The 27005-nt window shown below is 38.9% G+C and overlaps 1 protein-coding gene across 4 annotated transcripts in view; it reads left to right on the top strand.

Annotated features, from left to right (window-relative positions):
- sec31b (SEC31 homolog B, COPII coat complex component) overlaps nucleotides 1–26142 on the top strand; it is a 30469-nt gene extending 4327 nt beyond the window's left edge. The window contains exons 4-28 of one of the 4 annotated variants that reach the window (XM_048170010.1): nucleotides 1275–1473; nucleotides 1555–1650; nucleotides 1737–1745; nucleotides 2918–3058; nucleotides 3237–3379; nucleotides 3470–3569; nucleotides 5317–5478; nucleotides 5566–5718; nucleotides 5801–6013; nucleotides 6099–6173; nucleotides 7808–7894; nucleotides 7974–8088; nucleotides 8194–8372; nucleotides 9829–9955; nucleotides 10141–10286; nucleotides 10366–10539; nucleotides 10621–10752; nucleotides 15337–15502; nucleotides 15595–15942; nucleotides 16124–16162; nucleotides 22149–22207; nucleotides 22288–22413; nucleotides 22492–22611; nucleotides 24443–24514; nucleotides 24596–26142. In XM_048170010.1, the coding sequence (XP_048025967.1) occupies nucleotides 1275–1473; nucleotides 1555–1650; nucleotides 1737–1745; nucleotides 2918–3058; nucleotides 3237–3379; nucleotides 3470–3569; nucleotides 5317–5478; nucleotides 5566–5718; nucleotides 5801–6013; nucleotides 6099–6173; nucleotides 7808–7894; nucleotides 7974–8088; nucleotides 8194–8372; nucleotides 9829–9955; nucleotides 10141–10286; nucleotides 10366–10539; nucleotides 10621–10752; nucleotides 15337–15502; nucleotides 15595–15942; nucleotides 16124–16162; nucleotides 22149–22207; nucleotides 22288–22413; nucleotides 22492–22611; nucleotides 24443–24514; nucleotides 24596–24775 (3361 nt within the window). In that variant the 3' untranslated portion in view covers nucleotides 24776–26142. The remainder of the gene's footprint in view (nucleotides 1–1274; nucleotides 1474–1554; nucleotides 1651–1736; nucleotides 1746–2917; nucleotides 3059–3236; nucleotides 3380–3469; nucleotides 3570–5316; nucleotides 5479–5565; nucleotides 5719–5800; nucleotides 6014–6098; nucleotides 6174–7807; nucleotides 7895–7973; nucleotides 8089–8193; nucleotides 8373–9828; nucleotides 9956–10140; nucleotides 10287–10365; nucleotides 10540–10620; nucleotides 10753–15336; nucleotides 15503–15594; nucleotides 15943–16123; nucleotides 16163–22148; nucleotides 22208–22287; nucleotides 22414–22491; nucleotides 22612–24442; nucleotides 24515–24595) is intronic. The other 3 variants (XM_048170011.1, XM_048170012.1, XM_048170013.1) reach the window with 3 other exon arrangements.
- The last annotated feature ends 863 nt before the right edge of the window (nucleotides 26143–27005 follow it).

Below are 27005 nucleotides of genomic sequence, written 5' to 3'. Positions count from 1 at the left end.
ATTGCAAAGATATTATTGCGCGTTATTTGAGAATGGTTGGGTTTATCAAAAAAGCTTTTGATAATTTTTTGCCAGCATTGTCTGAAGATGATCTCATTTGATTTTCATGAAAATTGGAGCAACCGTTTAGGAGGAGTTTTTTTGGCGGGAAAATTTGGCGGGAAAAGTTTCATGATGGAAAATGACGTCATAAGGTGCAATTGAATCGTATTGAGCCAAGGCATCAGAGAAAAAAAAAAAGTTTTGTTTCTAATGGGGCGTTCACACCACTTGCGCGAATAAATCACGCTTTTCGCGCGTAGTTGGATGCTTGAACATTTTGAGTTTACTCGCTTCATTCATGCCTGAAATTCACTTCACAACAGATGCGAATTAGCGTCATGGCTCTCCTTTAAATATGTGTCCCTCAGACTCTTCCACTTCTTTCTGCACACTTCCTCTGAATAAACACATCAACTCGTCAGCGGGAAAGTAGTTGTAAAATACAGCGAATAAGCTCAATTTGCCGGCTTTAGCTAGCTTGTAGTCTCAATATATAGCTCAAATTGAGTAAAGAGCGTTTTTTACAACTTACCAGATTGTCCGACCTCCTCACTCACTTTCTTCCAAGCAAGATCCTTTTTATTCCTGTTTCTATAAAAGTATGAAGATGTATCGTACAGCTCCGGGTATCCACATACAGCGACAATGATTTTGTCCTCCATTGTTGTTTCGGATTTCTGCCTCCACTCGCTACTTCGTAATCACGTCACTACTGGAGCAAGCTCCTGATTGGTTAACGCGGCGTGAATATTCGCCAAAGTTCAGATTTTTGCAACTCTCGCGAATCACACGTTATGTGCGTCAAACGCCCGAAACACTCAATTTGCACCGCGTCATTCGCGCCTCCGGATGTCTATTCGCGTCTTTGCATTGGCTTAACATGTAAATCACTCGCGCTTAACGCTTCATTCGCGTCTGGTGTGAACGCACCATAACCCGTATGGTTCATAAGTTGTAAGTGTAAACATGAGTGAAAATTTGGACAAGTGGTGGCGCTAGAGAGTTTGATCTAGAGACACTAAATTTGCTGTATTTAATGTTGGGACTGTCCTCTATCAGTGTGCCAAATTTTATAACTTTCCCGCAAGCGGTTCTGTGGGCTGCCATAGACTTAAAATAAGAACGCCAACAGATACAATAGGTGCCATGTGACCGCTAATAATCAGACATTAATTTACCGTATAGTGTCTGGGTGTTTGTGTATTTGTGATGATCTCATTGTGTGTTCGCAGGTTTCACAGTCTGATCTGGGTGGCGTTTGATATGGATGTCACGTCGGGTTCGTCGGGGCGGCTCATCGGAGGTTGCGAGAACGGAAGCGTGACCGTCTTCGGCCCGGATGTCATTCTCGCCGCGGGAGAGGACACCGTGATCGGACAGTCCAACAAACACACGGGGCCCGTGCGCGCCCTCGACTACAACCGCTTCCAGGTAGAGCTCAGTCTCGTTTAAGATTCGCTCACATCTGGTGTTGCGTTTGCAAACGCTCATGTGTATTTTCCTCTCTGTCAGAGTAATCTCATCGCGTCAGGAGCCAATGATTCAGAAATATACATCTGGGACTTGAACAACTTCAGTAATCCGATGACACCGGGCACGAAGTCACAGGTAGAAATGCTTTTCTATGCAACTTTTTATTCTTTGAAATGTCATCAGTGTTCGTAGCATCATTAATTGTGTCTCTGTTCCTTCAGCTCTGTGAGGTAAGATGAAGGTGCTGGCGAGGGTGTGTGTGTTGGTGCGGTTTGGGTTTGATTAACCTCTTCACTAACATCTCTTTGGTGCCCCTATTATGCTTTTTCAGATATGACGTGTGTAATATAGCTGCTTGTGAATGTTAAAGAGGTGGTTCATTTTGATTTCACTTTTTTAACTTTAGTTAGTGTGTAAAGGAGATATTTCCTTTTACAGAAATCACTTTTTAATGGCTGGTAGGGGCTACAATGAGCTTCTTCCCGGGTCAGTGACATCACAAACCCTAAAATTTACATAAACCCCGCCCCTGAGAACACTCAACAAAGGGGGCGGGGCCATGTTGGGCTGCTTTAGAGAAGAGGAAGAGTTGTTGTAGTAGAGTGTTGTTGACATGCCGTCATTTTACACCAGACTGCTTCACAAACGAGGGTCAATTCGACACAAAAGATGAACATGACGGCACATGCTAGTGGATGAGTTGAATCAACTCCACAGCAACTACATCAATTTATCCACTAACCATTCAGAAACGTCTAAAAGTTGTAACTTCTTCCTGAGTCTCTCCATCAGTGTCGACTCCGGTTTGAACAATGTAAGGCTGAACAAAATCGCCATTTTGGCTGCGTGAGATTCTCCAGCTTTGTTGTTGTTGAACTGTTAAAGCTCCGCCCTCTTCTGGAAAGGGGGTGGGGAACAGCAGCTCATTTGCATTTAAAGGGACACACACAAAAACGGCGTGTTTTTGCTCACACCCAAATAGTGGCAAATTTGACAAGCTGTAATAAATGATCTGTGGAGTATTTTGAGCTGAAACTTCACAGACACATTCTGGAGAATATATTTATATATTATTTATATATTTAATATTATATTACATCTTTTGAAAGGGCATTATAGGTCCTCTTTAAAGTGTTTTTTGACCTTGGATGCATGTAAACCTGTTGTAGGAGACTCCAAAACAACACTAGGAACCTTTAAAATGGCACAATAGGGGCTTTTTAAGCTGACGATGGTTTACTACCTAAAATAACAATTCTGAGCCAATGTATCTGCAGCGTGTCTTTGCTGGGGATTGTCGTTTTGGATGCTTGTTCTTGCATTTTCACAAATTCAGCTAGTGGTTTGTGGGAAATTCACAGACATTGTGGTGGTTTTATCCGTGTGCTTGTGCATGTCGTAGCCAGCGGAGGACGTCAGCGTGGTGGCGTGGAACAGTCAGGTGCCGCACATACTGGCATCCGCCAACCCCAGCGGGAAAGCCGTCGTCTGGGATCTGAGGAAGAACGAGCCCATCATCAAAATCAGTGACCACAGCAACAGGGTAAGAACATCCGCTCGTATGAGCCTCTGATTGTGAGCGAAAGAACATGTGTGGGTCATATTTCACCCCAAAAGTCCAAAAATAAACATTTTTCTTAAAGGGACAGTTCACCTAAAAATAAGTAATTTACTCACCCTCAAGTTGTTCCAACCTTTTTATGAATTTCTTGTTTTGTCAGATGCACTGCTCTGGGATGTTGTGGCATCCAGATGTGGCCACTCAGCTGGTTCTGGCATCAGAAGACGACAGACTTCCTGTGATACAGATGTGGGACCTCCGTTTTGCGACCTCGCCACTTAAAGTCCTGGAGAATCACACCAGGTGGAGACTCATCTTCTCTACAATTCACGTCTCTGTAAGCTGCTTTGATGTTCCTGCACATGTGTGACGTCCTTTTTTTAAATATTCCAGAGGGATTCTGTCCATCTCATGGTGTCAAGCAGATTCAGAGCTTCTGCTGAGCAGCGGCAAAGACAACCGCATCCTGTGCTGGAACCCAAACACCGGAGAGGTCCGTCAATCACAGCTGCTGCTTTATTACATTTACATGACATTTACTTGTAGGACACCAGATCAAAACCATGACTTTGACGTTGCTACCACCTTTACAGGTCTCTACAGTGTCATTTTTGTATGATTAATATTTTGAATATGTTTTCTAGGGGTTAAACGGATCGTAGTTGTTCCGTACGGACCAGGTCCCATGGTTCGGCACGCATTTGATTCACGGATTAATTGCAAGTTTAACCACCTTAGAGTGAAAGTTTATCATTTGCACATGTTTTGTCTTGGCTGATTACACATTCAATAGATTTTAAACGCTAGAAGAGACAAAAGGGAACTCAATGGGCTATATGCACGGAGAGTTCTTTAGAGCTTCCGCAATAATATAAGTCAGCTGGAAAACTTCCGGTGAGAGTCATGTGCTGGTGTGTTGAGCATCAGTAGTGTAATACTTAGTTTATAATCAGAATATAGTCACTTAAATAGTCAGGCATAGCATTAATTTAGTTATTCAAACGTAAGACGGCATAAATAAATAAATAAATAAAGAAGTTCCTCAGCGTTCCTCCTCGACTAAATTCAATTCCACCATCAGTTTTCACACTTTTATGTGAAAAAAAGCTTCAAAAATTAAATATTTATTGTGCACTGTAGTTAGATTAATTTAATAAAATGTGTGTTTTCTCAAGTGTGCTGAAATCATTGATCTTGTGCTGCACTGACTGACAGCTGCTGTGATTATAAAGAGAGAGCGGCGCTCGCTTTCTGTGTCATTCATTCACAAGAAAAGTTATTGTTTTTCATCAGATTTTGTGAGTATTTCATACTTCACATTGACAAAATGTATTTTTAAACCTAGTTATTTTATAATGTTTAATATTTAGTCAAAAACAAAGTGAAAAACGATTAGAGGAAATGGCTGATTTATGCGCAAATAAATGCTACTTTGCCGCCACCTGCTGGTTAAAGTGGTAATTATTGTCTTTTTTATTTTTAAATAAGTGTTTTCTATCAAATGTTGAATTTCCTACATTTTTAAACATTCGGTTTTACAATGGAGACAATCTCAGAAGGATGAACAAGTAATGTTTGTGGTTATCACATTAAAAATAACATTTGAAGTGCTGGAGAAAAAAATGCATGTGCGTGTCTAATTACAGACACAGCGTTTTTAAACGGTCCCAATAGCTTCGTCTTTATTGCAATCAATAAAACTGGTTTATTGGCAAATTAGGTAAATGTGATAACTGCATTAAAATATGAATACAACATTAAAAACTCAAGCCATTGATGGTTTTGTGTCAATGTACAGCGACTACAGAATGAACAGCTAACAGTTCACCGGAAACGCCTGAACTGGCTTAACGACAACCAGGAAGTAACCGTGCATATAGTCCATTCAGTACTCAAGCGCTGTGAGCGTCCAGAGAGAGAGGTGGCAAAATTCGAATCGATTCCTCTTTCGCGTCTTCTTGCACTTGAATGGACACATAGACACAAAATTATGTAAAATAGTCTCTGCGAGTATTCTCATAAACACAGTGGATGTCTTAAAGGGATAGTTCACGCAAAAATGAAACATATCCCATGATTTACTCACCCTCAAGCCATCCTAGGTGTATATTCTTCATGTTTTATCTGTTGTTTATTTTGTCATAACTGTTAACCAGGATTAATAAAAATCCATTAGTGTGGGATCTCTGATTCACTTTCCACATTTATTGACCATCATTTCCTTGTCTCTCATATCTTAGGTGATTTACGAGCTGCCAACAGCCAATCAGTGGTGTTTCGATGTGCAGTGGTGTCCTCGTAACCCCGCCCTCCTGTCAGCCGCATCATTTGATGGACGGATCAGTGTGTACTCTGTTATGGGTGGGCGTCTTCAACAGCACCAGCACAGCACAGTGGACCAGGTGCGATTATGTTGACGTTTTACACACTCTTTCCGAGGAACGATGATCTGTTTGTGGCATTAACCATCAGTCTTTCTCTGTTCTCAGATCTCGGCCTCGTTTGACACCAACGACCCGTTTGGAACCGGTCAAGCTCTTCCGCCTCTGCAGGTGCCTCAACCCGCAGTCGAGACCACCATCATTCCTCCGCTAACAAAGCCGCCCAAGTGGGTGCGAAGGCCTGTAGGCGCCTCATTCGCTGTGAGTATTTCAGGGATATTGGTTATATTTTAAGATTGTGTTGAACTTCCTGTGAGTTTGTGCTCGCTTCTGTCTCCTCCAGTTCGGTGGGAAGCTGGTGACATTTGAGAACCCTAAAGTGCAGCCGCACCCTCGACAGGTGCAGGTGAGTCAGGTGACCACAGAGACGGAGTTCCTCCAGCGCTCCACTGAGCTACAGGCCGCTCTGCAGTCCGGATCCTTCACCAACTACTGCAATAGTAAGATCATGAGCGCCCCCTCTGACGCAGAGCAGGACATATGGCGGTTCCTGATGGTAAACGAGAGTAAACAATACTCTTCAGGAAATGCATGGCCTGTTCAGCTGTGGAAAATGTTTCTGTTCTGTCCTGTTTTAACAGGTGAATTTTGAAGATGAAGCACGCGTGAAGTTTTTGCGGCTGCTGGGCTTCAGTAAAGACGAGCTGCAGAGGAAGGTATCGCATCAAACTACGGCACTGCCGACCTCCTGATTCACTCCTTTAGAGGAGAGCTTTGTTCTAAATACAGGACCAATTATGCCATTTGCTAGATTAAAGGAGTGACACAGTTTACCCACTGACACATCTTACCCCACCTCATTATTTCACGTTATGTTTTGCATGGAAAAATCCTTTTTTGCAACACTAGTCCTAGGTTTTTGGCCTGATCGGAACCAAACCAGTGCAGTGAGATTCTCCGGAGTCTGATTGTCAATAATTATCAAATAAAAAATTGAAATTTCGATTCACGGTCGCTAAGGGCCTGCCAAAACGTTAGAAGTGGGCGGAGCCACATTTACTAAAATGGCTATAACTCGTGAACGGAATGAGATATTTTAGCCAAAATTGGTACACCTATGTAAGAGTTCATTCTGTGGCCATGTGCGTAAGGACTCGGTGACTGGCCACTTGGTGGCGCTATAACAGGAAAAAATACATGAAAATGGCTATAACTACTTTACCGTTAGTCCGATTGACTTGAAAATTGGCATGCAGTGTCTTTGTCCGAGGTGCCATGATTGTCTATAAGGACATTGATGTATCTCAAAAAACATGTCTGCCATCGGCCAATGAATTTTGAGCAGCTATCAGACAAGGTTAACGGAGGCCGATTGGAACGAAACTCACTGGGCCCTAGAGGCCTTCGTTAAATATTGGAGATTATTTCAAAAACCAAATTTGGCAAACTAGTCCTAGGTTTTTGGCCCGATCGGAACCAAACCAGTGCAGCAAGATTCTCTGGAGTCTGATTGTCAATAATTATCAAAAAAAAGTTGAAATTTCGATTTACGGTCCCTAAGGGCCACCAAAATGTGAGAGCCACTTTTACTAAAATGGCTATAATTCACGAATGGAATGAGATATTTTCACCAAACTTGGAACACGTGTGTATGGGCTCAATCTTTGGTCATGTGAAAAATATTGAGGCAATTGGCCACTTGGCGGCGCTATAACAGGAAAAAAACCTTGAAAATGGCTATAACTACTCCACCGTTAGTCCAATTGACTTGAAAATTGGCATACAGTGTTTTTGTCCAAGGTGCCATGATTGTCTATGAGGACATTGACGTATCTCAAAAAACATGTCCACTATCGGCCAATGAAGTTTGAGCAGCTATCAGACAAGGTTAACGGAGGCCGATTGGAACGAAACTCACTGGGCCTGTTTGAAATTCAAAAGAAATTTTACGTGCGTAAAGGATTGTGTATTGCGCGGTTTTTCGCACACGCCCACGACATTCATACCACATGGTAGATCTCCTCATTCTGAGCAACTTTGCCTCTAGGACCGCCGCTGTCCATTGAATCGTTCATTAAATATTGGAGATTATTTCAAAAAACAAATTTGGCGAACTAGTCCTAGGTTTTTGGGTCAATCTTGATAATCTTTGAAAAGCTTTAAAAACCATATATTTCCTATGATAAATTGGCTGTATTTGCTGTAAATGGTCTTTTCCATCTATGATTGAGGTGTTTACAGGCTTGCTAATTAAAACATTATACCATTTTAGACGTGCTTATAGGCCTTAAAGCGCTTAAACCCCGATAATTGCTGCTCACAACTATATTTCTAACTTGTGTTTGCACAGATCTCGGCGTGTTTGGGGAGGAAGCTTCAACCCAACGGTTTAGATGTGAATGATCTGGCTGAGAAGATGCAGACTCTTTCTGATCAGGTCAGATTCAGGTCTCAATCAACACATGCATGATCAAAATCTCGATGTTGAATCATCATTTAGTTTCTCGTCCAATCAGAGAGCAGATGAGTCTGCAGACAGTTTGTCTGGCCGTGAGTCTCCTGCTGATTTCTTCCGTCAACTACCAAAGAAAGAGAAAGACAAAGAGCCCTTCCAGATCCCCGTATCCTCAGGTGAGCATCTTCACATCACCTGCATAGAAATAACTTCATGATTTTGAGACTTTAGTCACTTCAATCAGATCAAATGTTGCCGTTCTGTCCTGTGTCGTTGAGCAGATACGGACGGTTTGATCAGTCAGGCTCTGTTAGTGGGGAACTTCGAGGGCGCGGTGGATCTGTGCTTGAATGACGGCCGTTTCGCAGAGGCCATCCTCCTGTCAATCAGCGGAGGGGAGGAGCTACTGAAGAAGACCCAGCAGCGCTACCTCAACCAACAGACCAACAGTGTCTCCATGGTAACCAGTTATGACTGTTGTCTATACATGATGTCTTTTTCGTTTCAGGTTCATTTGTTTAAAGTATTTCAGTATTCACTTTCCACTGTTCACTGTTTCACAGTGTCGTTGCATCATTATTATAATTTAGCATTATTTAGTTATTATTATTTTCTCTTGTTGTTATTTTATTATTTTAAGTATTATTACTACTACTATTATAATTTTAATAGTAATATAATAATAATTATACTATAATAATAATTGTTGTTTTTATTGTTGGTATTAGTTATATATATATATTTTTTTTTATATATTAATTTTTTTTATTTTTATTATTATTATTGCCATTATTATTGGTGTTATTAGCCGTTGTCGTTGTCTTATTATTATTGTTTTAATGGTAAAGATAATAATAATAATATTTTTTCTTCTTAATAAGATTTATAATTATTATTATTACCATTGTTGTTGTTATTATTGGTCATCTTGTTCATATTATTACTGATATTTTACTAAGTATTGTTGTTATTAGTATTCTTCTTCTTATTATTATTTTAATTATTGTTATTTTTATTATTTGAGTATTACTATTACTACTATTATTAGTTATAGTAGTAATAATAAGATAATAACAATAATAATAAATGTTGTTTATTATTAGTCATTTTGTACATAACATTATTAATATTTTAGTAATTATTGTTGCTATTTGTATTATTTTTATTTTTAGTATTATTATTAATTATTATTAATATTATTGCCATTATTATTATTGGTTTTGTAATTAGCCTTTGTCTGTGTCGTCTTTCTTATTTTTATTATTATTAATTGTTATTATTATTAATTTAATGGTAAAGATAATAATAATAATAATAATTTCTCTTTATAAGAATCATTAATATTATTGTTATTACCATTATAGTTGCTGTTCTTGTTATTAGTTATTTTGTTCATATTATTATTGCTATTTTTGTAATTATTATTGTTATAATATTCTTCTTATTCTTATTATTAAGATTTTTCTTATTGTTATTATTAATATTCTAATTGTAATATTCTAATATTCCAGTTAATATTATTATTTTAATTCTCATTGTTTTTATTGTTTTGAGTATTACTTTTATTACTATTATTAGTAATATTAGTGACAATAATAATAATAGTTGTTTTTATTATTAGTCATCTTGTTCATAATATTATTATGATTTATATTTTAGAAATTTTTGCTATTAGTATTATTATTATTGTTATTATTTATAATCTTTTATTATTATTAGTAGTAGTAGTAGTAGTAGTATTAATTCCATTATTGTTGTTATTATTATTGGTGTTATTAACTGGAGTTGTCATCTTCTTATTAATAATAGTAATATTTTAATAGCAAAAGATGACAATAATTCTTAATAATAATAATAATAACAATAATCATTATTATTATTGAGAAAGTTAATGAATTGCTGTGTTTCCTCCTCAGCTGATCTCGTCAGTGGTGACGCAGAACTGGTGTAATATCGTCCAGAGCTGTGAGCTGGAGAACTGGAAGGAGGCGTTAGCGGCCCTGCTGACCTACGCTAACCCGGAGGAGTTCGCTCCTTTTTGCGGTAAGATGCCTCACAAATCACCGTACATTTTGATCGAGAGGAGTCGGTCACATGAAGGACTCCTTATAATAGTCATAACTAGTCTGCTACAGTTGACAAGCAAGTTTCTGCATTAGTATAAGCATAAGTGCAATTCGGGGTCAGGACCTCTGGAGTGATTGACAGCTGTTTGTGTGTGTGTTTAGATACTCTGGGCGCCCGTCTGGAGGCTGAAGGCACAGAGAAACGCTGTCTGCAGGCCTGCCTGTGCTTCATCTGCTCCGGGAACATCGAGCGTCTGGTGGAGTGCTGGACGTCACAGAGAGACTGCTCGTCTCCGCTCGCGCTGGAGGTCACGTCACCTTCACACACACTTATATCTGCATCTGTGAGTGATATCCTGACGCCATGATGTTCTCGTGCATCTACAGGACCTGGTGGAGAAGGTGATGATCCTGCGCAAGTCGATCGAGCGTCTGCGTAACGGCGAGGTGTGCGTTCGGAGCTCAGCGCTGACGGAGAAACTCATCCATTACTCCAGCATACTGGCGTCACAGGGCAGCTTGAGTACCGCACTCAACTACCTGCCCGACGACTCCGACCAGGTACACACACATATGTAAATATATATCTAATTTCATTGTACTTCTCTTGTGTAGTAACTTGCATGTGTCTGCGTGCTCTAGGTTGGTGTCCGGATGTTGAGAGACAGACTGTCACATGCGAAGGGTGAAGCTCTGCAGAGACAGCAGCCGTCTGCACCAGCAGGAGGCGCTACAGGAGCTCCGAACACGCACACTCCTCCAGCACACACACAGGTGAGCCGCAGGTCACTCCAGTACAGTCTGTCATCATCACTGTCTGTGGTTATGATGTGCACGCAGTCTGCTGATGATCATCAGACACTGTTTGTTTTCTGATGGCCTGATGGATATTGCGGATGTTGTGAAAGACATAAGCTGGCATACAGTGTGTCTGCTGTTTGCGAAAGGCCGTCTCGCTCTGATTTACAGTGGATTTTCACGAGTCATCCTCATGTTTGGAGCTTTTTGTTGTCTTCGGGGAGTTTGTGCCGAAGCAGAATGTGGTTATAGTTTCAAAATAGACATTTTTGACTTTTAAAATATAATTGTGAAAACCTTGTTGTGCAATAGGTTAAAAACACATCAATCTATTAATAATAATCTTATCATTCAGATACTATTATAGTTTTTATTAATATTTTGAATGTTTTTTTTATCTGTATATTTTTACGTTTTAATTTTAATTTTGAAGTTTTAGTGATTTTGTTGTCATTTATATGCATTTATCTACAGTTTTTATTTATTTTTATTTCAGTTGTAGTTATTTCAGTACTTTAAGTTGATGTAAATGTTTTTATGGTTTTAGTTTTAGGTAAATATATTAACCCTAGACCTGTCTACATAATTACTGTATCGATTGTTCATGTTCCTAGTTTTATTGTGAAAGATTCATGATTATATTCCAAAGATGAATGTATCTGTCATCAAAATAAATGGTTATTTTAGCATTCATCATCAAACTTTATTACAGATGCAGTGTTCAAATTTAAAAGCAGACAATACATAAAATACAAAAATTTCAACAGCAAACACACAAAAAAAGATACAAAACTCCACAACTTGGACTGATAACATGTAGTACTGACCCTTAAATTTGATAAATCCACAATAATTTAAATTTTGGAAGCATTAAGAATGCAAATAAAGCTGTGAGCAAGAACTAAACTTATGTAAAAGTTGGGGATGTGTCAATATGAAAATTTTGGCCGATACCGATAATTCTATATATTTGAAAACCGATATATTGGCCGATACCGATAATTCTATATATTTGAAAACCAATAACCGATATATTGGCCGATAAATCTAAATTAAAATTTGTATATAATTTGTGAGAGCCTGATTACAAAAACAAAAGTCTCACCATTAAAATCCATGTCCCAAACACACAATTATAATGTTCTCATTATAATATTATGTATCTTATATGACAAACTTGTGCTGCACATGTTGAACTTAACTGTATTTTCCTTTTTGAAGTGATTTTCAATCATATTTTAAGCAATTCAAAACCATCATGGTGAACATCTGAAGTGTCTCAGCTGAAGGAAATAATCCATTGTTTATCGGCTTTAATATATCGGCCAAATTTTCTTATTGTGCCGATAACATTTAACGTTTTACTGATGACGACAGACAGTCCAAATGGACCCAGTTTAAAATTTTGCAGTCCACTGTTTCGGTGCAAATATGAACGTGACAGTGTGAAATGGCGCATTAAAAATAAAAAATGAACACACATCGGCCGATACCGATAATCCTTTACATTTAAAGGCCAATAACCGATATATTGGCCGATAAATCTAAATTAAAATTATGTAATTTTTGAGAGCCGGATTACAAAAACAAAAGTCTCACCATTAAAATCCATGTCCCAAACACACAATTATAATGTTCTCATTATAATATTATGTATCTTATATGACAGACTTGTGCTGCACATGTTGAACTTAACTGTATTTTCCTTTTTGAAGTGATTTTCAATCATATTTCAAGCAATTCAAAAACATCATGGTGAACAGTGCACATCTGAAGGAAATAATCCATTATTTATCGTCTTTAATATATCGGCCAAATTTTCTTATTGTGCCGATAATGATAACATTAAAACCAAACATATATCAGCCGATAACCGATAATTCTTTATATTTCAAAGCCAATAACTGATATATTGGCCGATAAATCTAAATCCAAATTTTTTATATAATTTGATTACAAAAACAAAAGTCTCACCATTTAAAAGCCATTATTTATCGGCTTTAATATATCGGCCAAATTTTCTTATTGTGCCGATAACATTTAACGTTTTACTGATGACGACAGACAGTCCAAATGGACCCAGTTTAAAATTTTGCAGTCCACTGTTTCGGTGCAAATATGAACGTGACAGTGTGAAATGGCGCATTAAAAATAAAAATGAACACACATCGGCCGATACCGATAATCCTTTACATTTAAAGGCCAATAACCGATATATTGGCCGATAAATCTAAATTAAAATTATGTAATTTTTGAGAGCCGGATTACAAAAACAAAAGTCTCACCATTAAAATCCATGTCCCAAACACACAATTATAATGTTCTCATTATAATATTATGTATCTTATATGACAGACTTGTGCTGCACATGTTGAACTTAACTGTATTTTCCTTTTTGAAGTGATTTTCAATCAGATTTCAAGCAATTCAAACCATCATGGTGAACAGTGCACATCTGAAGGAAATAATCCATTATTCATCATCTTTAATATATCGGCCTTATTTTCTGATCTGGCCGATAATGATAACACTAAAAATTAACATAGATCAGCCGAAACGATAACCGATAATTCTTTATATTTGAAAGCCAATAACCGATATATTAACCGATAAATATAAATCAAAATTTTTATATAATTTTTGAGAGCCTGATTACAAAAACAAAAGTCTCACCATTAAAATCCATGTCCCAACACACAATTATAATGTTCTTATTATAATATTATGTATCTTATATGACAGACTAGTGCTGCACATGTTGAACTTAACTGTACTTTCCTTTTTGAAGTGATTTTCAATCATATTTCAAGCAATTCAAAAACATCATGGTGAACAGTGCACATCTGAAGGAAATAATCCATTATTTATCGTCTTTAATATATCGGCCAAATTTTCTTATTGTGCCGATAATGATAACATTAAAACCAAACATATATCAGCCGATAACCGATAATTCTTTATATTTCAAAGCCAATAACTGATATATTGGCCGATAAATCTAAATCCAAATTTTTTATATAATTTGATTACAAAAACAAAAGTCTCACCATTTAAAAGCCATTATTTATCGGCTTTAATATATCGGCCAAATTTTCTTATTGTGCCGATAACATTTAACGTTTTACTGATGACGACAGACAGTCCAAATGGACCCAGTTTAAAATTTTGCAGTCCACTGTTTCGGTGCAAATATGAACGTGACAGTGTGAAATGGCGCATTAAAAATAAAAAATGAACACACATCGGCCGATACCGATAATCCTTTACATTTAAAGGCCAATAACCGATATATTGGCCGATAAATCTAAATTAAAATTATGTAATTTTTGAGAGCCGGATTACAAAAACAAAAGTCTCACCATTAAAATCCATGTCCCAAACACACAATTATAATGTTCTCATTATAATATTATGTATCTTATATGACAGACTTGTGCTGCACATGTTGAACTTAACTGTATTTTCCTTTTTGAAGTGATTTTCAATCATATTTCAAGCAATTCAAAAACATCATGGTGAACAGTGCACATCTGAAGGAAATAATCCATTATTTATCGTCTTTAATATATCGGCCAAATTTTCTTATTGTGCCGATAATGATAACATTAAAACCAAACATATATCAGCCGATAACCGATAATTCTTTATATTTGAAAGCCAATAACTGATATATTGGCCGATAAATCTAAATGCAAATTTTTTATATAATTTGATTACAAAAACAAAAGTCTCACCATTTAAAAGCCATTATTTATCGGCTTTAATATATCGGCTGAATTTTCTTATTGTGCCGATAACATTAAAAATGAACATATATCAGCCGATACCGATATGGTGGCCGATATATCCTGCATCCCTAGTAAAAGTATGTTAGCCAGTATTGCCTTTTGTCTGTATATGTCGTGCTCAGTAATAAAATGTCCAAGATATTTTAATTTCTCACACACACACAGAGTAAGATGCTTAGACTATTTAAAAACCGGAAAGTTTAGACTGTTACTAGCATTATATATAATATCATGTTCAAAGCCATATGATGAGAAGTTGTTGGAGACCAGCACTACTAGGACTGAAGGAGCACAAGATCATAATGTGATTAACTAAAATATTCCCAAGCTTTCAATCATTCATATTATCCATATAAAGATTAAAAGAACTCGTTCTTGTCTCACGCCAAAAGGGGTAGAAACTTATCGCCTATTTCACTTACATAGTCTGGTGGGAATAAACCAGTAATCCAGAATTCTCACAATGGATTTGGGCTCATTTTGAAAAATAATTTTTCTAGTTTAACTCAATCAAAATCTTTAGATGCATCAATAAAACACATAAAAACTGAGTTTTTACTGTTCCCTTCAGGTCAGTATCATGTACCAGGTCTTAACAGATTATTTCAAGGTAGTTGCCAAGGCAGCATTTCCAATTTTTCTACCTTGAACCTCTTTTCTTGTGTGTTTGCACCATCAAGGCTGCACAGGCTATTTCATAAAGTTGAGCAATAATGCAATCGTTATTTAGGCAATGCATGTGTTGATGTGTCGTAATGTGTGTCCTGCGCAGGGGTCGTACCCGTCCACACTCCCTCCTCAGATGCCTCATGTCCCGCCGCAGACGATGCCCCGTCTCTTCACCCCTCAGACCCTTCCTGATTCTGCTCCGCCTCCCGCTGGAGCGCCACGGCCCGGCCTGAGACCAGCCTACCCACAACACCCTGCCACAGCGCCAGGTACCTGTCAATCAAATAACCACATCAGCCTTTAAGCGTCATAATATATATAATATTAGCACATCTTACGACATCTTTTCTGTTTCATACAGGTTTCCCTCCCTCTCAGCCGTTTCCTCAGTCCGGGCCTCTCGGTGGTCCTGTGGGATTCATGTCAGGCCCATCAATGCCCTCCTCCAGCCTAGCGGGTCCTTCGGTGCCGCCCTCCTCTCCACCGGGACCCATGATGCCCCCTCCACCTGCCCCAGGGTTCATGTCACCCACCTCTCTACCAGGCGGCCCGCTGCCCTTTTACCCAGGCGCTCCGCACACGCAGGGCCCCGCGCCGCCGCCCAGCGGGATGTATCCTCCTCTGGGAGCGGTTTATCCTCAGGGCGGCCCCGGCGCTCCAGCGGCCAAGAGCTACACCGGCGCCGTCCCGCCTCCACCTCCACCGACAGGTACATGCTTGGAGTGATGGTTTTTGAAAGATGTTTTAGGAAAGAAAGTCACTCGGGTTTGGAACGACATGAGGGACAATAAATGATGACAGAATTGTGACTTTTTGTTTGTTGGTTGAATACTCCTGCAGTGTGTCTGAAATTCAGAGTTTTTGTATTGTTCCTGCTGTTTGATTTCCAGGATATTTCCCATGGCTGACCTACCAGGGACAAGAGGAAGGTGACAGGGAGAGAGAGTGTGTGTGTGTGTGTTTATAAGCATCAGAGCAGAGTGTGTGTGTGTGTGTGTGTGTGTGTGTGTGTGTGTGTGTGTGTGTGTTTATAAGCTTCAGAACAGAGACATTGTGCGTGTTTATAAGCATCAGAACAGAGTGAGTGTGTGTGTGTGTGTGTGTGTGTGTGTGTTTATAAGCTTCAGAACAGAGAGAGTGTGTGTATGATTGAGTGTGTGTGTGTGTGTGTGTGTGTGTGTGTGTGTGTGTGTGTGTGTGTGTGTGTGTGTGTTTCTAATCTTCAGAACAGAGAGAGTGTGTGTTTTTGTGTGTGAGTGTGTGTGCGAGTTTATAATCTTCAGGACAGAGATAGTGTGTTTGTGCGTGAGTGTGTGTGTGTGTGTGTGTGTGCATGTTTATAAACTTCAGAACAAAGGGTGTTTGTGTGAGTGTGTGTGTTTGTGTGTGTGAGAGTCTGTTCTGATGCTTATAAACACACACACACAACACACTCACACACACTAACACAAATACACACACACAATTTCTCTGTTTTGATGCTTATAAACACACACACACAACACTCACACACACTAACACAAATACACACACACAATCTCTGTTTTGATGCTTATAAACACACACACACAACACACTCACACACACTAACACAAATACACACACACAATTTCTCTGTTTTGATGCTTATAAACACACACACACAACACTCACACACACTAACACAAATACACACACACAATCTCTGTTTTGATGCTTATAAACACACACACAACACACTCACACACACTAACACAAATACACACACACAATCTCTGTTTTGATGCTTATAAACACACACACACAACACACTCACACACACTAACACAAATACACACACACAATCTCTGTTTTGATGCTTATAAACACACACACACAACACACTCACACACACTAACACAAATACACACACACAATCTCTCTGTTCTGATGCTTATAAACACACACACACAACACTCACACACACTAACACAAATACACACACACAATCTCTGTTTTGATGCTTATAAACACACACACACAACACACTCACACACACTAACACAAATACACACACACAATCTCTGTTTTGATGCTTATAAACACACACACACAACACACTCACACACACTAACACAAATACACACACACAATCTCTCTGTTCTGATGCTTATAAACACACACACACAACACACTCACACACACTAACACAAATACACACACACAATCTCTGTTTTGATGCTTATAAACACACACACACAACACTCACACACACTAACACAAATACACACACACAATCTCTCTGTTTTGATGCTTATAAACACACACACAACACTCACACACACTAACACAAATACACACACACAATCTCTCTGTTTTGATGCTTATAAACACACACACACAACACACTCACACACACTAACACAAATACACACACACAATCTCTGTTTTGATGCTATAAACACACACACACAACACACTCACACACACTAACACAAATACACACACACAATCTCTCTGTTCTGATGCTTATAACACACACACACAACACTCACACACACTAACACAAATACACACACACAATCTCTGTTTTGATGCTTATAAACACACACACACAACACACTCACACACACTAACACAAATACACACACACAATCTCTGTTTTGATGCTTATAAACACACACACACAACACACTCACACACACTAACACAAATACACACACACAATCTCTGTTTTGATGCTTATAAACACACACACACAACACTCACACACACTAACACAAATACACACACACAATCTCTGTTTTGATGCTTATAAACACACACACACAACACTCACACACACTAACACAAATACACACACACAATCTCTCTGTTTGATGCTATAAACACACACACACAACACACTCACACACACTAACACAAATACACACACACAATCTCTCTGTTTTGATGCTTATAAACACACACACAACACACTCACACACACTAACACAAATACACACACACAATCTCTGTTTTGATGCTTATAAACACACACACACAACACACTCACACACACTAACACAAATACACACACACAATCTCTGTTTTGATGCTTATAAACACACACACACAACACTCACACACACTAACACAAATACACACACACAATCTCTGTTTTGATGCTATAAACACACACACACAACACTCACACACACTAACACAAATACACACACACAATCTCTCTGTTTTGATGCTTATAAACACACACACACAACACTCACACACACTAACACAAATACACACACACAATCTCTGTTTTGATGCTTATAAACACACACACACAACACACTCACACACACTAACACAAATACACACACACAATCTCTGTTTTGATGCTTATAAACACACACACACAACACACTCACACACACTAACACAAATACACACACACAATCTCTCTGTTCTGATGCTTATAAACACACACACAACACACTCACACACACTAACACAAATACACACACACAATCTCTCTGTTCTGATGCTTATAAACACACACACACAACACTCACACACACTAACACAAATACACACACACAATCTCTGTTTTGATGCTTATAAACACACACACACAACACACTCACACACACTAACACAAATACACACACACAATCTCTGTTTTGATGCTTATAAACACACACACACAACACACTCACACACACTAACACAAATACACACACACAATCTCTCTGTTCTGATGCTTATAAACACACACACACAACACTCACACACACTAACACAAATACACACACACAATCTCTGTTTTGATGCTTATAAACACACACACAACACACTCACACACACTAACACAAATACACACACACAATCTCTGTTTTGATGCTTATAAACACACACACACAACACTCACACACACTAACACAAATACACACACACAATCTCTCTGTTTTGATGCTTATAAACACACACACACAACACACTCACACACACTAACACAAATACACACACACAATCTCTCTGTTCTGATGCTTATAAACACACACACACAACACACTCACACACACTAACACAAATACACACACACAATCTCTGTTTTGATGCCTATAAACACACACACACAACACACTCACACACACTAACACAAATACACACACACAATCTCTCTGTTCTGATGCTTATAAACACACACACACAACACACACACACTAACACAAATACACACACACAATCTCTCTGTTTTGATGCTTATAAACACACACACACAACACACTCACACACACTAACACAAATACACACACACAATCTCTGTTTTGATGCTTATAAACACACACACACAACACACACACACTAACACAAATACACACACACAATCTCTCTGTTTTGATGCTTATAAACACACACACACAACACACTCACACACACTAACACAAATACACACACACAATCTCTGTTTTGATGCTTATAAACACACACACACAACACACTCACACACACTAACACAAATACACACACACAATCTCTCTGTTCTGATGCTTATAAACACACACACAACACACTCACACACACTAACACAAATACACACACACAATCTCTGTTTTGATGCTTATAAACACACACACACAACACTCACACACACTAACACAAATACACACACACAATCTCTCTGTTTTGATGCTTATAAACACACACACACAACACACTCACACACACTAACACAAATACACACACACAATCTCTCTGTTCTGATGCTTATAAACACACACACACAACACACTCACACACACTAACACAAATACACACACACAATCTCTGTTTTGATGCCTATAAACACACACACACAACACACTCACACACACTAACACAAATACACACACACAATCTCTCTGTTCTGATGCTTATAAACACACACACACAACACTCACACACACTAACACAAATACACACACACAATCTCTGTTTTGATGCTTATAAACACACACACACAACACACTCACACACACTAACACAAATACACACACACAATCTCTGTTTTGATGCTTATAAACACACACACACACAACACACTCACACACACTAACACAAATACACACACACAATCTCTCTGTTCTGATGCTTATAAACACACACACAACACACTCACACACACTAACACAAATACACACACACAATCTCTGTTTTGATGCTTATAAACACACACACACAACACTCACACACACTAACACAAATACACACACACAATCTCTGTTTTGATGCTTATAAACACACACACACAACACTCACACACACTAACACAAATACACACACACAATCTCTCTGTTCTGATGCTTATAAACACACACACACAACACACTCACACACACTAACACAAATACACACACACAATCTCTGTTTTGATGCTTATAAACACACACACAACACTCACACACACTAACACAAATACACACACACAATCTCTCTGTTTTGATGCTTATAAACACACACACACAACACACTCACACACACTAACACAAATACACACACACAATCTCTCTGTTCTGATGCTTATAAACACACACACACAACACACTCACACACACTAACACAAATACACACACACAATCTCTGTTTTGATGCCTATAAACACACACACACAACACACTCACACACACTAACACAAATACACACACACACAATCTCTCTGTTCTGATGCTTATAAACACACACACACAACACTCACACACACTAACACAAATACACACACACAATCTCTGTTTTGATGCTTATAAACACACACACACAACACTCACACACACTAACACAAATACACACACACAATCTCTGTTTTGATGCTTATAAACACACACACACAACACTCACACACACTAACACAAATACACACACACAATCTCTCTGTTTTGATGCCTATAAACACACACACACAACACACTCACACACACTAACACAAATACACACACACAATCTCTCTGTTTTGATGCTTATAAACACACACACAACACACTCACACACACTAACACAAATACACACACACAATCTCTCTGTTTTGATGCTTATAAACACACACACACAACACTCACACACACTAACACAAATACACACACACAATCTCTCTGTTCTGATGCTTATAAACACACACACACACACACACACAACACAGAGATTGCGTGTTTGTGTGTGTGTTTATAAGCATCAGAACAGAGAGATTGTGTGTGTGTATTTGTGTTAGTGTGTGTGAGTGTTGTGTGTGTGTGTGTGTGTTCCAGTGCTTTATAGGGACAGCAACAGTCCAAACAGCCCATCCTCAAACTCGGCTCTTCTAATATTTAACGCTGACTGATTGTTTGTTAGAATATTCGCACACTGATCATGCTGTGCTTCCTGTGTGATCTCCCGGAGGTTTATGGGTAATAATGCTTGCGTGACCTCTGAGTGAGTTTTGCATTATCCAGTGATATAAACAGACTGACTAAGAGGAAGGAAAGTTAAAAGTTAGGGGTCTGTAAGATTTTAAAATGTGATCAAAGCTGAATTTTCAGCATCATTACTCCAGTCTTAAGTCACATGATCCTTCAGAAATCATTCTAATATGATGATTTGCTACTCAAGAAACATTTATGATTATTATCAACAGTTGTTTTGCAATTTAATTGCTGAATCTTACTGACGCCTCACTTTTTAACGGTAGTGTAAATCAGGCAGGAAGAGAGTCTTAAACCACGCTTATAAATGTCAGTGAATATCAGATCAAGTTTCTGTTATTTTAGCATATCAAACTTCTGTATGTCAAATGTTTTGCTGCGTAAAGTGTTTGTGCAACTTCCTATACTATAAATGACACTTGATATGATATTTAAATCAAATGCACTGACATTGGCACATTTATAAGTGTGACTTGCTGCATGAATGCGTTCTTATGTACATGCATGTTTTGCTGACTGTAAATATATATTCTCTCTTCAGCTGCTCAGGATGGGTGGAACGACCCTCCAGCTGTTCGCGCAGGACAACGCAAGAAAAAGGTATTTATTTGCATGATGTTAATACTAATTAATGGGGAAGCAATATAACGAGTCCCGACATCTGTGTGTGTGTTGTACAGCTGCCAGAGAACTACACTCCACCTGCTCCGATCACCGCACCGGTAATGGGCTTCCCTACGGAGGCTCCTGTGCCGCAGGACCGAGTCCAGGTGCCGCCCGGAGCCCCTCAGGAGCCCAGCATACAGGTCAGAGGTCATCCTGTTCAGTCCATCAGATGTGCTTGTGTGATTTGAGTGCTTGATTTTTGCCCGTGTGTGTTCTAGTCTTTACAGCAGCTTCCCGCCGAGCGAGTGGAGCAGAAGGAAATACCTGCCGAACACATGATCATCAAGACCACCTTTAGCAGCCTGGTGCAGCGCTGTCAGCTGGCCGCCGCAGACCCGGTAACACAAACACAGCAGGCAGATTGCATACAGAAGAGCTGGCAAACTCTAATCTGATTGGCAGGCTTCATGCAACCTTCTGGAATCGGTGCACAGGTTTATATCTGTCCACCACAGAACAAAAATCTTTTTTTCATCATAACATTTCATTTAGCATCCTAACATAACATGACTTATTTGGTGATGAATTTTACATAGATCAAGAAAAAAAAAAAGAGGTTGAGCCAAAAACCTAGGACTAGTTTATCAAAGTTGGCTTTTGAAATAATCTCCAATATGTAATGAATGATTCGATGGACAGCAGCGGTCCTAGAGGCAAAGTTGCTCAGAATGAGGAGTTCTACCATATGGTACGAATGTCGTGGGCGTGTGCGAAAAATCACGCTACACACGATCCTTTGAAATTTCCTTTGAATTTCTCACAGGCCTCTAGAGCTGTGAGTCAAACAGGCCCAGTGAGTTTCGTTCCGATCGGCCTCTGTTAACCTTGTCTGATAGCTTCTCAAACTTCATTGGCCGATGGCGGACATGTTTTTTGAGATACGCCAATGTCCTCATAGACAATCATGGCACCTCGGACAAAGACACTGCATGCCAATTTTCAAGTCAATCGGAAGAACAGTTAAGTAGTTATTAGCCATTTTCAAGGATTTTTTCCTGTTATAGCGCCACCAAGTGGCCAATTGCCTCATTTTTTTTTCACATGACCAAAGATTGAGCCCATACACGCGTGTCCCAAGTTTGGTGAAAATATCTCATTCAGTTCACGAGTTGTAGCCATTTTAGTAAAAGTGGCTCCGCCCACTTCAAACGTTTTGGCGGCCCTTAGAGACCGTGAATCAAAATTTCAACTTTTTTTGGATAATTACTGACAATCAGAATCCAGAGAATCTCACTGCACTGGTTTGGTTTTGATCAGGCCAAAATCCTAGGACCAGTTCGCAATAGTTGGTTTTTGAAATAATCTCCAATATTTAACGAACGATTCGATGGACAGCGGCGGTCCTAGCGGCAGAGTTGCTCAGAATGAGGAGTTCTACCATGTGGTATGAATGTTATGGGCGTGTGCAAAAAATCAAGTGATACACAAGCCTTTACGCACGTGAAAAAAGCAAAGGCGCCCCCTGGTGGCCGATTTCTTTCGATTTTTTTTTTTTTATTATTATTTATTTATTTTTTATTTTTTATTTTTTTTCACAGGCCTCTAGGCCCAGGAGTCAAACAGGCCCAGTGAGTTTCGTTCCGATCGGCCTCTGTTAACCTTGTCTGATAGCTGCTCAAACTTCATTGGCCGATGGCCGACATGTTTTTTGAGATACGCCAATGTCCTCATAGACAATCATGGCACCTTGGACAAAGACACTGCATGCCAATTTTCAAGTCAGTCGGACTAACGGTGAAGTAGTCGGAGCCATTTTTATGTTTTTTTTCCTGTTATAGCACCACCAAGTGGCCAATTGCCGCAATTTTGTTCAAGTGACCAAAGATTGAGCCCATACACACGTGTTCCATGTTTGGTGAAAATATCTCATTCCGTTCACGAGTTATAGCCATTTTAGTAAAAGTGGCTCCGCCCACTTCACATGTTTTGGCGTCCCTTAGAGACCGTGAATTGAAATTTCAACTTTTTTTAGCTAATTATTGATAAATCAGACTCCAAAGAATCTCACTACACTGGTTTGGTTTTGATCAGGCCAAAAACCTAGGACTAGTTTGCAAAAGTAGTCCCTACTTTTGAGAAAGAAAGAAAAAGAGCCTTTTCCTGTGTAAGTTGGCGGATTTTTGATCAGAATTTAATTTTTTAAATTTCTTATATTAACTTTCCTTCCAGCAAACGAAGCGCAAACTTGACGATGCCTCCAAACGACTTGAGAGTCTGTACGACAAACTCCGCGAACACGCGGTGAGTTGAAGACGTTTATTCCCATCTGTCGGGTCTTTACAGTTTCAGAATAAAACTGATGTTTTCTGTCGCCCCCCTCAGCTCTCTCCCAGCATCCTCAGCGGCCTGCACGAGATCAGCCGCTGCGTCAACGGCCGCAACTATCTGCAGGGTCTGGAGGTTCACACGCAGGTCGTGAGCAGCAGCAACTTCAGCGAGATCTCTGCCTTCATGCCCGTCCTCAAGATGCTCATGACCATCGGCAACAAACTGGCCGTGTGACGCCGCTTTCTGAACTCAGCTTTAAGAATGAATACAGCGTTAATATCCCACAGCTTGGTGTTTTCCTTCATGCAATGGGCCTTATTCATCCAACACAAGCAGAACGACTGTTCAGAAAACTATTAGTGCGTGAATTGAATGCAAGAATGAGTGTAAAACATGAACGAATTTGTGCAAATTGTTGCATTGAATTCAATGTGAGAATCTTAAGAACGCGAGCAGGAACAGTTTAAGAATAAGCCTTAATACTGTTTAAATTGTCGCATTCAGTTTGAGTGAGAACACGAGCGTAATTCGTCGTAAAAACGTTGCGTAATGTGTTGAATTGAACGCAACAGTTGCCTAAGAATAGGCCTTAATACTTAATTTTGTTTAAATCATTTGTAAAAATCATTCTTACATAAATTGTTGCTTTCAATTCAGTGTGAGACTGTATGAACGGGCCTTCGTCGAGAAACACGAACAGAACGATTCAAGCACAGATTCGTTCTGATCGCGTTTCATGAATGAGGCCCGGTGGGTTTTTTATTATTAAAGATCTGACGCTGTCTGTAGTTTAGTCATTGTGATGATTGATTGATTGTTATTGGACGAAGAGGTTCATTATTGACTGATTGATGAATTGCGGGGATGTTTTTCTTGATAGAGTTCGTTTGTGTGAAGGGTTGTTTTATATTTGCACTTGAGGCTTGAACCGCATCCTCCAAACACTCCTGTAGAAAAGTGTGAAGCTTCTCCAGATGTTCTTCATCAAGGACTGTATTCTGCTCTGATGTGGTTCTCGACATTTATAGAGATGGAAACATGTAAGACTTTGGGCTGAAAAGTGTCAAGAACACATCCAGGACTAAATCAAAGAGTCAAATGAAGAAAATCAAGCCTGTTTTTGTTTTGCATTATGGCATTTTGAGAACCGTTAAACGCCAAATTCTAATTTTAATCATATTTTTGTAATTCCCTTCACACTTAAATTTTTTTTATTTGGTGTGCAACATGCATATGATGTATAAACATTATTTTGAAAATGAGAAATGTATTGAAATTCCATTTCAATATTAATGGACCTAAAAATAATCTTATTTATATATATATATAGTTTCATTGGGTTTTTGAAGTGAAATATGACCTGGACGTGTTCTTGACAACTGAATGCAACTAAACTGATAAACTAGATCATCTTTATGTTCTGCTACTGAAAATGTCAACGTTTTGTGTCCGTACGCAACATTCATTCTGAGGGTCGTGAATGAAGCTCCTACATGCTTGAAAACAAAAATACAGAACTTTCATAAATGATAGTGTTTTTCTTAATGTGCACTGCTTGACCTTCAAAACTGAGGGGCGATTAAAGAAAAATGAAAACAAAATCGGCATTCTCCAGAATAATGTTTAGTCTTTTTTGTTTTGAAAAATCGAGTGATACACAAGCCTTTATGCATGTGAAAAAAGCAAAGGCGCCCCCTGGTGGTGATTTCTTTCTAATTTTCACAGGCCTTTACGGTCGTGAGTCAAACAGGCCCAGTGAGTTTCGTTCCGATCGGCCTCCGTTTACCTTGTCTGATAGCTGCTCAAATTTCATTGGCCGATGGCAGACATGTTTTTTGAGATACGTCAATGTCCTCATAGACAATCATGACACCTCGGACAAAGACACTGCATGCCAATTTTCAAGTCAATCGGACTAACAGTGAAGTAGTCATAGCCATTTTCAAGATTTTTTTTCCTTTATAGCGCCACCAAGTGGCCAGCTGCCGCAATTTTGTTCAAGTGACCAAAGATTGAGCCCATACATACGTGTTCCAAGTTTGGTGAAAATATCTCATTCCTTTCACAAGTTATAGCCATTTTAGTACAAGTGGCTCCGCCCACTTCGAATATTTTGGCGGCTCTGAATTGAAATTTCAACTTTTTTGGGGAATTATTGACAATCAGACTCCAGAGAATCTCGCTGCACTGGTTTGCTTCTGATCGGGCCAAAAACCTAGGACTAGTTCGCAAAAGTAGTCCCTACTTTTGAAAAAGAAAGAAAAAAAGTCTTGTGTAAGTTGGCGGATTTTTGACCAGAATAAGCTGCAAAGCGAATTTAATGTTTTAAATTTCTTATATTAACTTTCCTTCCAGCAAACGAAGCGCAAACTTGACAGAAACCAGTTTGTAATTTTAATGAACCCCAAAACCTCGATCTGGTGCAGGTGTGTTGAATCCGAACTGATGTCTGAGAACATATTAA

The sequence above is a fragment of the Megalobrama amblycephala genome, linkage group LG20 (genome assembly GCF_018812025.1).
Source record: "Megalobrama amblycephala isolate DHTTF-2021 linkage group LG20, ASM1881202v1, whole genome shotgun sequence".
Taxonomy (NCBI): domain Eukaryota; kingdom Metazoa; phylum Chordata; class Actinopteri; order Cypriniformes; family Xenocyprididae; genus Megalobrama; species Megalobrama amblycephala.
This window is presented reverse-complemented; position numbering and strand designations above follow the sequence as displayed.